At 46.3% G+C, this 16752-nt stretch overlaps 1 protein-coding gene and 1 non-coding gene across 2 annotated transcripts; both read left to right on the forward strand.

Annotated features, from left to right (window-relative positions):
- The first annotated feature begins 3251 nt into the window (after window positions 1–3251).
- TMEM79 (transmembrane protein 79) lies at window positions 3252–10524 on the forward strand. The gene is made up of 3 exons (XM_056853630.1): window positions 3252–3996; window positions 8568–8781; window positions 10308–10524. The coding sequence occupies exons 1-3, from the start codon at window positions 3252–3254 to the stop codon at window positions 10522–10524; spliced, it is 1176 nt and encodes a 391-aa protein (XP_056709608.1).
- On the forward strand, window positions 9085–9159 carry TRNAA-AGC (transfer RNA alanine (anticodon AGC)). Its single transcript has one exon. It is a non-coding gene; the product is annotated as a tRNA-Ala (tRNA).
- Window positions 10525–16752: the final 6228 nt, after the last annotated feature.

A 16752-nucleotide genomic window follows, 5' to 3' on the forward strand; every position in this document is an offset into this window, starting at 1 on the left:
CACTTTGGTAGGGGGTGGCTGTAAAATGATCAAGGTGCCCCTAAATGAAGTGGATGAGGCTTCCCTTTCCCCCTTGCGGATTAAGCATTCGCCTGGATGCTACTATGTGCCCCCCCCCCAAAAAAAATATTGTTTTAAATTAAGCCAAGGTTTAGCGCTGGGATTTTGTCTTCTGTGCCAGGCCTCAGCACTTAGAAAAGGGCTAGGTGGGCATTTTCAGGCAGGTTTTAAGCTCTAGTACCTCTGACTTCAGGAATTCCCAAACGTAGGGGAGTGAGAATGTAGCCACAGCCTAGACTAGGGCTGCCAACCTCCAGGTACTAGCTGGAGATCTGCTATTACAACTGATCTCCAACCGATAGAGATCCGTTCACCTGGAGAAAGTGGCCACTTTGGCAATTGGACTCTATGGCATTGAAGTCCCTCTCCTCCTCAAACCCCGCCCTCAGGCTCCGCCCTAAAAACCTCCCACTGGTGGGGAAGAGGGACCTGGCAACCCTAGTCCAGACATTCTCCTCCATGGTCTTTCTCAAGTGGCAAATCTGAACATTGTTTACTGGTTTTGGAGTGGGAAGGCTCAGTATTTTCTCTCTAGTTTACCCATCCCCGAGGAAGTCTCTCTTCCATCTGGAAGAAGCCAGTGTGGTGTAGTGGTTAAAAGCGGTGAACTCTAATCTGGAGAACCAGGTTCGATTCCCCACTCCTCCGTATGAGCGGCGGACTCGAATCTGGTGAACTGGGTTGGTTTCCCCACTCCTACACATGAAGCCTGCTGGGTGACTTTGGGCTAGTCACAGTTCCCTCTGAACTCTCTCAGCCCCACTCACCTCACAAGGTGTCTGTTGTGGGGAGCGGAAGGGAAGGAGAGTGTAAGCTGGTTTGATTCTCCTTGAAAGGTAGAAAATCGGGGTTTACTTCCAGGAAAAGTGTATTTAGGATTGTGGTAGCATCCCACTAGGGATGTGGGAGAGATATGAATTGGGAAGTACCTCATTTGAATCTCTGCTCTGGAATGAACTATGGGGCTTTAAGCACGCTAGCTTTTCAGGTCTCAGCCTGCAGTGAAGGTATTGACCTACCTAACAAGGCTGTTGTGGAGATTATGGCTCAGTTCAGATTTTGCAGCAGGCCACGGTTAAGGAAGCGTAACTTTGTTGGGCATGATATTTGAATTGGCAGAGCATAATTTCGCTATTTGTCAGCAATCCAGAATTGCAAGTAATGGTTTGAGGTGAATTTACAAGCAATATTTTGTGCTGGCTGTGGTGACACGCTGATGTCCTGTAAAGGCATGTGCAGGTGCACAGTCTGGTCTTTAGTATGTGTGGAGCCCTGCTTGTGTATGTGTGGTGCTTTGCAAGAAAAATAATACGTATTCATTTACTTTATAGCCTGCCTTTCGCTGAAACTCAAACGCCCCAAATTTGAGAGTTTTGACTTTGGGGGAAATAACAGTTAGAGGAGGGTAAGGATAAACAAATATGAGTAAATGCAGCGGTAGGTACTTTAGAAGCTACAACTGTCCTTATTTACCAAGCAAAGTTCCAGTTTTTTTGTTAACCATCCTTAGCAAATTGCTGTTCTTGTCTGTATTTTGTCTTTGGGGGATGCTTTGTTAAAACCCTGTGAGTGCAAATCACTTTCACGGCTTCAGGGTTCAGTTCCCTCCCCAGCATCTTTGTAAATGAATTTTCTGTTGGAGCTGATGCATCTTGTCTTAAGGGCCCAGGTCAGTGCCTGCGCATGAACACTAAGGCGCCAGGTGACAAATGCACGGCCTGCAGTTTAACACCTTGCAGTTGCCAAGTTCTCTTTTGAAATGTTATAGCACGTTATCAGGTAATTGTGCTTTTCTAACCTCGCCTGAACAAACACCGTCTTGACTCTTAAATCAACGGAGGACCAGCTATGGCAGAGTAGAGTCTTCAGCAATGTGTTGGAGCTAAGGGAGATGTGAGCAGTGCTTCTTGGTACAAGAACAGGGGTGTTGCAAACGTCTTATTTTCATCTATGACACATTGGTGGGAATGGAATTGCAGGTCTGGGGATGAGGACTAAGGAATGCAGGCAGATAGGCAGACGGACTTCTACCTGCAGTGTGTGGTTTTCCCATTTTCTCCCTCCCACAGCAGCAGTAAAAGCATCCCAAATCTCCCAGAAAAAGGATGAGGGGAACATTTTGGGCTGCTGCAGGAGGGAAAATTGCATTCTGCAGGTGGAAGTCCTTTCGCCTATGGAAGTATTAGTCTAGACCAGCGGTTCCCAAACCGTGCTCCACAGAACACTTGGTGCTCCGCGAAACATCTCCTAGTGCTCCTTGAAGAGATTGGGGAAAAAATACTATTGTCATTCGGTTTAGTATATAGGTGTTAGGTGAAAATTAGTGCTCCGTGAGGAATTTTTCTCCTGAAAAGTGCTCCATGACTCAAAAGGTTTGGGAAACTCTGGTCTAGACCAAACCCAATAACATTACAAAAGAAATGAGTTTTGATGATGGGTTTGAAAAGGCAGAGAGATGGGCGTGGGGCCACATTTGGGAAGAAGTTCCAGGAATAAGGGGCAGCATAGGTAGGGAGAATGTGTAGAGTTGCTTAAAGGAGCAGGAAACTTTTGGGTGGCGTAGCTACATTCCCCCCCCCCCCCAATACACATCTTCCAAGCTTGGCAACGGGCCAAGAAAACATTCTGGTTAAATTTGGTTCTGGTTTCTGGCGTGGCAGTAGCTCTACAGTAGCCGGAGCCCGTTCCTAACTCCAGTTGAAATTAGGAGCAGAGAAGTCCAGACCGGATTGTGTAGCTTCCACTCCAAGCTTGATGTTTGACATCTCTCTTAAAGATTAACCATGGACTAGAACTCCTTTTATTTATTCTTTCATAAACTCCTATGGGGGGGGAAATTGGCTTGGTGATTTCTTTGCAAGCGGCAAGGTTGGCTTGTCTTGGAGGCCGAATTTACAGAATGTTGACGGCATCATCTTATGTATGCATGCCTTTAAATCTTTTGTGTGTTTTTCCGCTCCTTTTGTAGAAGAGGGACTGCGCCAGAGAAAATGAGATGGCTCACAGCCTGAACTTTCCACCGCTGACCACCTCTCCTTCCCAAATGTACACAGAGAATTTGTTGCTTTCCTGAAGCACGTTGTTTGTGAGTTAAGAAGAGATCACAGTCATGGACATCTAGCTTGATAAACCTTTGTGGTACCAGGGCTTGCCAGAGGTTGGAACAGCCCTGAAAGGGTGTGAGGCGAAAAATGGCAGCTGCCACCTCTGTTACCTCTTCTGAGGAGGTGGCATTGGTGGTTTTGGGGAATGACTTGCCAAGAGACAAGGTGAACCAAAGCTACCCTCAAGAGCAGAGTTCTGGGGATCCTGAGGCTACCCTACGATGGAGTGATGCCTGTCGCAGCTCCGCTTGTGAGACTGCAGTGCTTGTACCCAAGAGTGACATGAGGCCCAGTCCTGAGGGGAGCAGAGAAGATGCCAAAGAAGGGCCTGTTGTGGGTGAAGAAGCCTTCTCCAAATCTCCCACCACCAGGGAGGAGGACGGGGAAAGCAATGGGATGCCTGAGGCGGCCGCTCATGTCTTTGTCCCCATCGATCCCTGTTGCATCCAACGCACCCCAACGGGGGATGAAAAGAGGAGGAAACAGGAATACGAAGAGGAAATTGTGCGCTGCGAAAAGGAGAAAGGGGACTCCGAGAAGCAGAATTTCATCGCTCGTGGGTATTCTGCACACCTCGATGACTTGCCCAGCTGTGAGGGAGAGCGAGCCAACACGTGTTCTGAGAGACTGCGGTGCCTGCAGTGCCGCAACTGTAGCCCTATCAACCTTAAGGCTGTGGCCTCCATGGTTGGAGCCACAATCATTTTCCCTTGCCTGATTTATGGCGCATATGTCTTCCTGCCCTTTGACGCACCTCTGATGCCTACCATGAGTGCCCGTTTGGTTTACACACTTCGCTGTGGGGTGTTTGCCACTTTCCCAATCATTATAGGTGAGCAAAACGTTATGGTTTGTGTCTCTTCAGCATGAGAAGGATGGTTATGGGAAAGGAAGGCAGGATTTCCTAGCGAGGCCAGTAGCTCAGCGTCCTGTCCACTAATAGTAGCCATAGAAAAGAGCAAGAGTGCAGCATCTTGAAGACGTAACAATTTTTCTGGCAGGGTATATGAGTTTTCGTGAGCCACAGCTCACTTCTTCAGATACAACGAGAATGTGAGTCCATTTATCCTTAAGTAGAGAAGAGTGAATTAGACACGCAATGGCAACGCACATTAGCAGGCATGATTGGATTTGGTGTGATATGCAGAGGGGTAGTAGGCATGGAGAAATCAGCATTGACAATGAGACAAGAATCCGAGATCTCTATTCAATCTGGGAGGATGCATTGTCTTGAGCTTCATTATAATTCATTATTCGTTGTAATTCTCCCTAATCTCCCTTTGAAATCCCTTTGTAAGAGAATCAGCAACTGAATGTCCTGGAAGGTTAAAATGTTAGGTTTCTGAATAGTAGCTAGTTAGATGCCCCAGGTTGGGGCTCATGAACAAAGTATGATGGGAGAATCCCAGGATACATCTACTCACACATTTACGGCAAGCTATATTCTGCCGTCTTCATTGACGGTACAAAAACGTTTTCAACTATTTATTTGTTTTGCATAATGTATTCATTTCCTGCTTATTCTGGGGAGAGGAAAAGCTGTAAGGCCCCACCCCAGCTCCTCTCGCATATTTTAGTTGTTTATCTTTGGTGTTCATAAATATTTGAGCCATGCTTTTATTGGGAGTGGGGAGATTCTCAGTGTTGAATCCTGTGCCCAGTACCAGACATTGCTTTTGTGTAGGGAGGAAGCTCATACTGTTCTAAGGTGATGCCTGCTTCCTTCTGATATTTTTAAGGATATTTTTGTTTTCCTGTTGAGAATCTTGTGTTGTTTAGGAACGTGCATTGTCTAGGTAGTCCAGCAGCTTTTGAAGCACACTTGCTCCGTTGTAGTGAGTTTTGGGGAAACCTGTTCTGTCAGTTTGCAGCAGAAGCCAGCTTAGCATGATTGGCCAGTGTTTGCAACAGCACAGTTCCATCTGTCCCCACTCACATTTTACAGATTTGTTAAAATACATTTTCCTTCTTTAAAAAAACAACTGCAGAGTTATCGAACTGCATTTGGAAGAAGTTTAGAAGGTTGACAGCCCAACTTGAAGAATGTGGGAACAGAACCAGATGACTGAAATCAGTGTTCGAAGTACTGTTAAGTACATCCGTCAGATAAATTGTGAAGGCTAGGAAAGCAGGAAGTCGATCCCAATGGAAGTTGGTTTCAGGTAGACTGCTCAAGGTTGACTCAGCCTTCCAGCCTTCCGAGGTCGGTCAAATGAGTACCCAGCTTGCTGGGGGTAAAGTGTAGATGGCTGGGGAAGGCACTGGCAAACCACCCCGTAAACAAAGTCTGCCTAGTGCATGTTGGGATGTGACGTCACCCCATGGGTCAGGAATGACCCTTTACTTTTAGGGAAGCAGGACACACACACCAGAAGAGGGGGAAACACACTTTGGAGTTCTGTTTTAAGAGTATGCTCCTTCTTAAATCTTCAGCATGTGGTATGGAGTAGAGCCTGTAAACACTGAAGGGTGTGTCCATGTGTGGAACAGTAATAGAGCAGGACCTGGAAATTCCCACTCTGCCATGCATCTCACGGAGTGACCTTGGTCTTGTTTGTTTAAAATATTTCTGCCCCACTTTTCTCCTGTACACACAACTCTATTACTAACTCCCAGCAACATATTTTGCAGAGTGTCGTGAACATAAGAAGAGGGAGTGCTGTGTTTGCTACTCTGAGCTGTTTAGAAGAAGGGCAACATTAAGATGTCAGAATGAAATATCCTTCTGGCAATGCCCAAATAGCCACTGCCTCCTTCCCTCCCTCAAGGAGCTCAGAGACTGTTGGTTTCATAACACACCAGTGAAATATGAGGCTAAGAAGATCCAAGTATCTCAGAGATCTAGCTTACTATAAAGCTGTTTAACTGGCTGCCTTTTGTGAACCAATTAGGTGGTATATAACCAACCGGATTACATCTATGTGTTGCACAACCTCAGTAATGCCGCGGCAGAGAGAGGTGCCAGGACTGACTGCTACCTTCCTCTGAACTTCAGAAATGTTTATTATATTTTATAACTTTCTCTTCCGCTAAAGTATGACTCCAAAAGTGATGAAAATAAAGTGTAAGACATTAGGGATATGTAGGCGAGTGCTTGGCCATAAGATAGTGGAAACATTTGTGTTGGCAAGGGGAAGTGCCCTGCACATGCTCAGAAAACCTCTCACAATTATATGACAATGGTCAAAGGCACTATAAACACATCCTGAATCTAAGCCCTGGTAAAACAGAACTGAGTTGTGGTAACTATTGTAGCTAGGGTCGGAGTTACAACTTCTCTGCGCCAGGGAAGCTCACACAGAAGTGGGTGCCATTTCGTGGCTCCGCTGCACAGCTGCAGAATTGAAAATTCAAACTAAGAAATACATGGTCTCGCACAGGGGTCCCTGATGTGGTGCCCGCGGCACCCGCTGGCACTTTTTCTTGCACTCCCCATGTGTTTTTAGGAAGTAGGTGGGGCCAGATAGGGCTTTTGCCCAGCAAGGCTTCTAATTGACCAAGAGAGATTTGATTGGCGATGCAGATTTTTTAAAATGTTGCTTTGGCATCAGCTGCCAGCACAGCACAAGGATCAACACTGTGTTACTGAAGCTAACGTATGGCAATCATTTTGTGGTTGGCTCTGCCTCCTGCGGCAGCCGTTTTGTTGCTGCGCTCACCATGCCATGTCAGAATTGCAAATGTGTCCGCAGGCTCAAAAAGGTTGGGGACCCCTGGTCTAACAGCAGGCCGCAGAGTTTCGTTTGAAAAGGCACAGGCAACCCCGGGTGGAACCTCTGAGCTGGCACTAATTTAGAAGGCAAGAAGGGGGTTGTTCTTTGGATTAAATGTATTCTAGAAAAGCACGATTGGGCTGAAATAGTAATTGCTGCATGCCTCACATGTATATCCCTGAGGGGCTAGGGTAAGATACAATGATGGGCTGATTCCACTTTTCCCTCCCAACACCCCCTATGAGATGGGTTAGGCAGGAGGCTAAGATCGTTCCGTGAGCATCATGACTGAAATGGGGATTTGAATCCAGATCTGCAAGTCCAGCACTCTGATCCCTATTCCGAGCCTATAAACCTGTTTTTAATAGTTCAAAATATAATATACCGCAGCGACTGCTGTGTGTGGAATGGGAAGCTGTGTGTTCTGTGGCGCTCTTAAGTCTTCATGCACAGGTACTAACAGATCCGTTCCCAACTCTGAGACTGAACCCTCTGGGTCCCTGGGGAAGAAGCTGAACCCTGAAGAAGGACATGTCTAGCAACTCTCATTTTCAAAAGTGAAAAAGGTATTCCCAAAGGCAGGAATAGGAAACTGGATCTGTACCTGGTAGCTTGGTACCGTTAGAACATATCTGAAAAGCAGAGCAATGCACACTTGTATTATTTATGCAGGCCTCAGAATCCAGTCAAGAGCCCCGTGGCGCAGAGTGGTAAGCTGCAGCACTGCAGTCCAAACTCTGCTTATGACCTGAGTTTGATCCCAACGGAAGTCGGTTTCAGGTAGCTGGCTCAAGGTTGACTCAGCCTTCCATCCTTCTGAGGTTGGTAAAATGAGTACCCAGCGTGCTGGGGGTAAAGGGAAGACTGGGGAAGGCACTGGCAAACCACCCCATAAACAAAGTCTGCCTAGTAAACGTCGGGATGTGACGTCACCCCATGGGTCAGGAATGCCCCTGTGCTTGCACAGGGGACCTTTACCTTACCCAGAATCCAGCTTATCTTAGAGCTGAACGAGACAGTTTTTCATAAGTTGGGTGTGGATTTTCTGACCTGATTTTCAGGCTATCAGCCACACTTCATGCTGCTGGGATCATGACTACGGAAGAGGGGAGAAGTTGGCTTCAGCCTCCCTCTGTGCTGTTTTCCCAACACGTACAGCTCCTCAGTAGGTCTAATAGCACTCCCAGTTGGGAGAATTGTGTAGGGGAGGCTAAACCCGTTTCATTGTGCTACAGTCCTGCTCCCAATTGGGGCCCTGCACACTTGGCAAAAGAGCAGCAAGAAGTTCCCAGAAGTGATACATGTTTGGTTCAGGAATGCTGATTGCCACTTTGGGGTCAGGAAGCAATTTTCCTCCAGGCCAGATTGGCTAGGGTTCCTGGAGGGTTTCCCACCATCTTCTGGGCATGGAGTAGGAGTCACTGGGGGTGTGGAGGGGAGGTAGTTGTGAATTGCCTGCATTGTGCAGGGGGTTGGTCTAGATGACCCTGGTAGTCCCTTCCAACTCCGATTCTATTATTTTAACCCATATCCAATCCACATCCTTGTCTCATTTAGCCCTTAGTGCACAACTTGGATTGCCACTGGCCCAGGAGTCTGCCACTTAGCACAGAACATATCCCGGTGTCTGCTAGAAAAATTATGTCTTGATGTTCAGATTTGCTCCTTTTGCCTTGCCTTTCCTCTCCAGGCATGGTTGTGTATGGGGTGTCCCGCCTCTGCTTCTCCTCCCTACAGCCCTTTGGGGAGCTGCGGCGGGAAGTGGAGATCCACCGGCACTACGTGTCCCAATCGGTCAACCTCTTCATCCTGTATTTCTTCAACATCGCCGTTCTCTCCACTTACCTGCCTCAGGAAGGCCTCAAGCTTATTCCTCTCCTGACGGCCCTCTTTGCCATTTCACGGTAAGAGAAGCGGTCCTGCCAGCATCCTCCCACAACCATGGCTATCATAGTAAATTCTCCCTGGAGAGCCAGCGTGGTGTAGTGGTTTGGAATGGTGGACTCTGATCTGGAGAACCGAGTTTGATTCCCCACTCCTCCATGTGAGCAGCGGAATCTAATCTGGTGAACCGGGATGGTTTCCCCACTCCTACACATGAAGCCAGCTGGGTGACCTTGGGCTAGTCACAATTCTATTAAGAGCTCTCTCAGCCCCACCTACCTCACAGGGTGTCTGTTGTGGGGAGGGGAAGGGAAAGTGATTGGGGAGAGGCTGTGGCTCAGTGGTAGAGCATCTGTTTAGCATGCAGAAGGTCCCAGGTTCAATCCCTGGCATCTCCAGTTAAAGGGACTAGGCAAGTAGGTGATGAGAAATCCTCTGCCTGAGATCCTGGACAGCTGCTGCCGGTCTGAGTAGACAATACTGACTTTGATGGATCAAAGGTCTGATTCAGTATAAGGCAGCTGCATATGTTCATGTGTTCCTTATGTGGTAGAGAAAGTCAGCATATCAAAACCAACTCTTCGTCTTCTTCCCTGGTAGGTCTGATGGCTAGCTTAATTTGGGTATCTGATACAGGGGTGGAAGAGTTTAATCCAGACCATTACAATAGAGGAAGCGTGGAACTGTCTGTCTGATGCATTATGTGGTGCAGCCAAGGTTGAGTTATTTAACTTATATGCTGCTTTTCTCCCCCATGAAGACCCAAAGCAGCTTCATTCAAACATGGTTCTCTCTTGTTTTATCCTCACAAGCACAACCCTGTGAGACAGGTTAGGCTTAGAATGGGCCTACAGTCACCCAGTGAGCTTTCACAGCAGAGTTTGAATGCAAATTGTGTCTCCTAGATCCTAGTCGAGAACTCTAACCACTACACCATGCTGAGGAGAGGTATTGTGAAGAAAGTGCCCGTGAAACCAAAGAAGGATCTAGTAGCTGTATAAACAAAAGATACTCTGGAAACAGGGCCTGTGATAATTCCACAGATTAGCGGGGGGAGTGTTTATATTTTGTTCTCTTTCATGTACAAGTCAAACCCCTTTTCACGCACTGACCTGTTTCTCTCTGGAGAAACAACCGGACTGGCTAAGCTGCCGCAAAGCTGTGTAATATTTTTGGTGTTTAGAAGGATCCATAAAGACACTCCTTCCACAAACATCCAAATAACTCCAAGGAGTAATGGCTGTTCCCTCAAATATTTCCTCACCATCTTTTTACTCCTTGAAGCTATTGAGGTCCTGCAGTTGGGATTATAATTTTATTTACCCCGTGATTGTGTTTTTACTGTGTGGCAAAATTCTTGTTCCCGTGAATGGTCTTTATCACTCATGAGCTGCCTCAAGATTACTCATTTGGTTAACCTTCCCCCCTCCGGCTGAGGCATCACTAAAATGAATTAAAGTTCCTCTTGGAGGAAAGGTCTGTTATGGAGTGCTTTGGCATCTTTTGACCATCTCCCTGTCTTTACTCTTTTTCCCCCCTCCCTCAGGCTTCTCTACTGGCTAGCTTACGCCATGGGCCGCTCTTTCCGGGGCTTCGGCTTTGGCTTGACGTTCCTGCCCCTTGTCGCCATGCTGCTGTTCAACCTCTACAGCATGTTTCTCTTGGATCCAGAGAATATGTTCGCCATAGGAGACAACAGCGCAGAGACGTCATTGGAGAAGGAGACGCGGCTGGCAGGCTCCAAGCCTAGATACTGGGGGTGAAGCGAAATTGGTGGGGAAGGAAGGAGGCTGAGATGAGGGAGACACACAAACAGCCTTTGATGGCTGTTGCCTTTAGCTCCAGGCAAGAGGCCTTAAACTAGTCCTGCAGAATATAGAAATATTATATGGAGATGCTCATGTTCTACTGCATGAATGACTGATGGGTTGAAACAGGTAAGGGACTTCCTCATGAGTATTAATTTGGTAAAAGGCGTAGGCTAAAATATGCCAGCCATAAGAAGAATCTCCAACAAAAGAGGTAGACTCAGGATATGCCTCAAAATAGGAAACATCTCTGCTGTTAGCTCCAAAACTGAAATGTGGAACACTTTGCCCAGAAATCCCTGCTTTCATAAAATGGCTAACCATAATGGTGGGAGGCCCTGATCTAGATAGCCCAATCTCATCAGATATCAGAAGCAAGCAGGGTCAGCTCTGGTTGGTTCTTGGATGGGAGACTACGAGGGAAGAAGGGTTGCTATGCAGAGGCAGGCAGGCAAACCACCTCTGAAGTCTCTTGCCTTGAAAACCCAGAGTTGCCATAAGTCAGTTGTAATTGGATGGCTAAAAAGTGGGGGGGAGCCTTATATAAATCTGTCCTTACAAAGGGGGTGGGAGGCCAGCAGTAGGGTTACCAATGTCAAGGTGGGGCCTGGACCTCTCCAAGGATTCTAGGTGACCTCCAAACTACGACAATCAGTTCCTCTGGAGGAAACAGGAGCTTTGGAGGGCAGACTCTATGGTATTGCATCTCTGCTGCACACTCTGCCCTCCCCACTCAGCTCCCCCAAATCTCTTAAGAATTTCCCAAGATGCCGTTGGCAACCTTAGCAAGTGATGTCCCTCTAGGTAGTATGCATCTCTGGCCCACCTGGAACGCTGAACTGTGGTATTCCTTTCATGCCAAGGCTCAGTAAATTGTGAAAACTTAACTAGGAACCGCTTTCTAGCTCAGACCAAGCTGCATCAGATCCAGGGTGAAATAGTGGTTGGATTATATTTCCTCTTCAAGATTTTGAAACTTGGAAGAGAGTATTTTCTGGCAGAAGCCAGAACCAATCACACGTACCTGTACTTGCCCGATGCAAGTTTGTTACAAAGAAGGTGGTCTCTTCTGCTAAATTAGACCAGTTGTCGACTTAGTCCAGTACTGTTTCTTCCCATCTGGGCACAACTCCCACAAGGCCTTTTCCTGCACTACCCCTACAGATCACATAAAGGCAGGGCAAACTTTGTCTTCTCATGTTAAGGTTGCTCCTTATCTCATTTACCGGCTTTGAAGGATTGCGTTGGTTTGATGTATCAGCTTCCTTGAGCTGCAGATAACCTTTGCAGAATGAGCTCAGCGAGAGAAGGGTATACTGTTCCAAAAAAGCACCTGTCTTGCTACCTAAAACAATAGGGATAAACACAGTTGTCTTTCCACAAAGACATAACAGCATTAAATGCCACTTTGTATCTTACTTTGTCCTACAGTTCCTTTTGAGTCTACGTTTCCTGAGAGGAAGGGGGAGATTTTTTTTCCCATGGAGGGGTGTCTTCTTTCCCCCTGTTTCAGTCGGAAAGTAGACAGGTATCTAAGCTGGTATTCAAGCAGACAGGTATCCTTGCATGCTGGCTGGCTACAGCTGTAACCCCTCCCCCCCCCAAAAAAGAACAAGGGCATCAGAGAAAGAGTAACCCACAGGCACCCTTCTGTCCCTTCTCCAAAAACATTTGTACTGAGTTTTACTGTCGTGTATGTGTATACTTAATTATGGTTAATACTTTGAGATTCAATTCTGGCTGAAAAGAATAAAAATATCCTCTGTATAGTTCCCGATTCGCAGTCGAGGGGGAAGGGGGGGGACAGTAGCAGAACAACACCACTTCCTGTTCCTAATGCAAGTTAAGATGCAAATGAAGGGTGGGATAAAGAGATATGTCTACCTGTGTATCTGGGATAGGGTTGTTTTTTAAACATAAGGGCTGCTTTGAACTTGATAGTTAAACCCTGCCCCTTAGTGCCAGCCTCCCAGTTTAGGTAGGGAAAGGGGGAGGAGTTTAGCTATTCTCACCCACAGGTTCTTTTATACCCCACCTATGTATCCTACAAGAATACCCCCCCCCCATGATGTCTAGTTGGGCCTGCTGGACCAGAGGCACCATTTCTAGGCAACATACTACAGGCCGAAGACAGCAGGAACCAGCCGCTGTTAAGACTGGCAGTAGATTTTTCTTTTTAAATTTTAGCTTACAGCACATGTTCCCTTCAAGCAAAGTAACTTGCCCAGTGATGTGTGGGAAAGAACAAAATCTGAGCCGCCCATTTCACATTTTTTAACTGCAATTTCCTCCTAGCATAACCTTCTCATGTAACATACCTGTAAGCTTTCATGCCCTGCACTCATGCAAATCCAGAAAGAAACCCCTCCCTGATAGTTCCGAAACAGCTTTGCCAATTAACAAACATCTAAGGCAGCAGGAACCTGCAATTCTACCACCATAGCAGGAAGTTTCTGGCTTGTTCTCCTGCTTTTTTTTTTATTTCCCCAAATGACATCCGTGCTCACTACAGAAAAGGGTAGTGTGGTTTTGTTAAGTGGTAAGAGTTGTTCAACTGAAGGACATGCCCAACTCAAAGGACACCGTGGATGCCTATTCTCAGAGCTGTGCGTACTCGGCCATTTCCTGCAAGTGCCGATAGAGCCAAGGTGTGAAAACAGCTGAAGAGCAGGGCCATGACAGAGTTTTATGAAAGCAAAAATGGTACAGAGGAAATAGGATACAGTCACACATGGCAATTGATAGACAACAGAACTAACTGTATAGTAAGCATAACTGTCTTAAGGAATGTGCTGTCTCAAGACTAGCTTCTATGGGTATAAATGATTAGACAAACTTATAGGGGGTTAGATAGCTGCCATCCAGGTTGCCTAAATGGAACCTCCACATTCAGAGGCAATGTACCTATTAGTACCAGCTGCTGGAGGGGAGTGATGGACTTTCTGGAGGATGCTTGACTAGCTGGACCCTTGTCTAATCCAGCAAAATAACTATGTGCTTTGTTCAGCATCCTGAGTTTCATTGCATGACCCTTTCCCCTCCCCTTTAAATATTTCCGGACAGGGTGAGAAAAGATTCTTACCACTTTGTCCATGATTTTAGAGAACCCTCATGTCCCTCACACACCTCTCCACATTCACCTTTCATAAATTAAAGGTGTGTAGTACTTCAGCAGCAAAGGTACTTCTTGATCACTTTGATTGCACTTTTCTTGAAACACCCCAAGAAGAGTGTTTAGACTGGAACCAACTAGTGGTTAAAAACTGGGGTTAAATAAATTCATCACAAATAGTTATCTGGGCTGGATGGCCCCTTGGGATAACACAGCTGCAAAATCAGGCCTTGTACATACAAGATGAGAGTCACTTGGGGGCTGCCTGCGTATGCAGACAATGTATTAACTTTGTGTGATACAGTGGTTAAGAGTGTCGGACTTAGTACCTGGGAGATCTGGGTTTGCATCCCCACTCGTGCCATGGAAGCTCACTGGGTGACCTTGGGCCAGTCACACACACTCAGCCTAACCTACCTCACAGGGCTGCTGTATGGATAAAACAGAGAATGGTGTAGGCTGCCTTGGGCCACACTGGGGAGAAAGGCAGGGTATAAATTAAGTAAATAAATAGTAAAATTAATGAAAAACACACTGAAAAATGATCTGAGGATTAAATATTCTTTCGCTGGGACAGAATGTTGAGAGCTGGGGGGGTATTGTTCTGAGAGCTGAATCAATCCTGAAGGGGGTGGTAAGTACTGTCAAGTCGCTTCTGACTTACAGCGACCCTATGTATTAATGACCTCCAAAGCTTCCTATTATTAACAACTTTGCTCAGGTCTTGAAAACGGAAGGCCTTGGCTTCCTTCATTGAGTCAACCTCATCTTATGCTATGTCTTCCTCTTTTCCTGCTTCCTTCAACTTTTCCCAGCATTACTGTCTTTTCCAGTGGGCCTTGTGTTATCATAACGTGCCCAAAATACGATAGCTTCAGTTTAGTCATTTTAGCTTCTACGGGGATATTTCCAAATTGTTCCTTCTTTACACAATTCCTCATAGGCTGCAGGCTTTCTTAGAGAACATTTCACTTCCATTAATAAACTGACACGCAGCAACTGAAAGAAAACGGTATGAAAAAAATAAACTTCTTTTAATTGGTCCAAGACAGATAAAATGGGAGAAAAAAACCCCAAAAGCCCACCTCCTCCAAAAACCACAGAAAGGAAAAGCATCAGTTTGACTACATTACGAATCTGTGCAGAGCTGAAACCACAAGTACATCCATCCTGAAAGGCAAAAAAAAAAAAGTTACCACTGCTCAGTGGAAGTCCACATCTCAACGGAGGTTTCTAGGTCATCCGGTACCTTCTAGAAACCTGGCCTCAAAGGACCCCAAATATGCTGAGATTGAGATGCAGGGCTAGTAAAGAGCATGCTGTACCACCAAGGACCCGGCTAAGAACCATGAACACATGAAGCTGCCTTATCCTGAACCAGACCCTTGGTCCATCAAAGTCAGTATTGTCTACTCAGACTGGCAGCGGCTCTCCAGGGTCTCAGGCAGAGAGAGGTCTTTCACATCACCTACTTGCCTAGTCCCTAACTGGAGATGCCAGGGATTGAATCTTCTGCATGCCAAGCAGATGCTCTACCACTGAGCCATGCCCCTCCCCAAGATGGTGGGAAAGTCTTCTAATGGGCCAGGGTCTATGAAGCAGGCCCATCTGCAGGCATCTGGCACCAGTGCCTCAGGGTCCTACGTTAAGCTCTGCAGTGCTGACAGGTATTCCTCTGGGAGAAAAACAAAATGGCCGACACCAGCCCTCAATAAACTGGCAATTACTTGACTCCCACCGAGGCTGGAAAGGTTTGACCTGGCCTGGGCACAAGCTCCAATTCAGCCTTCCGCTGGTTCAGGAGACCAGTAGGAGGGCCAAATGGAACAAACTAGCCATTTCGCATAGGATGGGGGTCATTAATAAACCAGTATATTTGGTGGGGGCTAACTTCTACAAGAAAAAAGGTGCACGTCTTCCTTATCAGTGCAAGTTTGTCTGTCCTAAAGGCAGCAGCCTGTAAACACAATTAGTAGTACGGTAAACCTTTTCTATTTAAAAAATTGCCAAAAAATAAAAAGCCAATTTCCACTCCCTGACTAAGGTACCAGCACTTTTGACAGTTATACAAGAGGGGAGGAATTCAAAGGTTGCTTTAAAAAAGTCATTCATATCTATAGGAACTGTTGCCTTGACAGGTTATTCTACGAAGAAGAGCTTCATCTCTTAAAGATACAGGAGCCTCATTTGAAGAAGCTGGCAGTCATCCAAATGAGGCATTTTACAGCAGCAGTATAAAAATATTATCAGTTCAGCATGAATGTAAACCTTGCATTAAAAAGACAAAGTTTTGTTTTAAAGGCAAAGCCAAAACTTTTTTTGGGGTGGGGGGTTAAGAGGAGGTCTGAATGCTGATTGAAAATACGACTCAAAGCTAAGGAGAGGAACAATTTCCAAACCCACTTTTGAGAAGGAAGAGGAAAAATGGGGAGGGGGAAGTCCCCTGCCTGCTTTCAGGGCAGAAATATCAACCGAGAGGCAAAAAAAATCATGTAAACATTTTCAGCTGAATGTCTATGTGAACTGGGAACAGAGGCCCACAAATCCTGCTTCCCTTAGGGCCCAAAACTTCTTGGGTTATATGGGAGGGAGGAAAGTAAATCCAACCTGTCCAGTGTACCTAATTTAAAACACACATGAGACAAAAAACCCGAACCACATCAACTGTTTTGGACACACTGTTATGTAGGATCAAAGTCACGCTGAAACTGAAAACTGCATCCCAGAGGAACACGTTAAGTGGTGCATCATTTTCAAGTATTGCTTGCGCTCTAGAAGCAGACATTTGAAAGAAGTGGTCTTTCGAAATAGCTGAACTGTTAAGTATATTCTTTCCCTCACTTCATCGTATGCTACATGCCAGGACAAGGAAGTGGCTCCCATCCCAAGGTAGCACCATGACACTCGTTGAGGGTACCAAAGCATATGAAAAGGAATCCCCTCCGAGATCCTGATTTAGAGATCCGTTAGGCCACCATGAGGCAACCCTACTGCCCCGACAGCAGCTTCCCTTTAGAACAAACACCAGAAACAGTCTGAAATTAAGAAAACCAGGACAACCAACGGCCTCT

The sequence above is a fragment of the Euleptes europaea genome, chromosome 7, assembly GCF_029931775.1.
Source record: "Euleptes europaea isolate rEulEur1 chromosome 7, rEulEur1.hap1, whole genome shotgun sequence".
Taxonomy (NCBI): Eukaryota; Metazoa; Chordata; class Lepidosauria; order Squamata; family Sphaerodactylidae; genus Euleptes; species Euleptes europaea.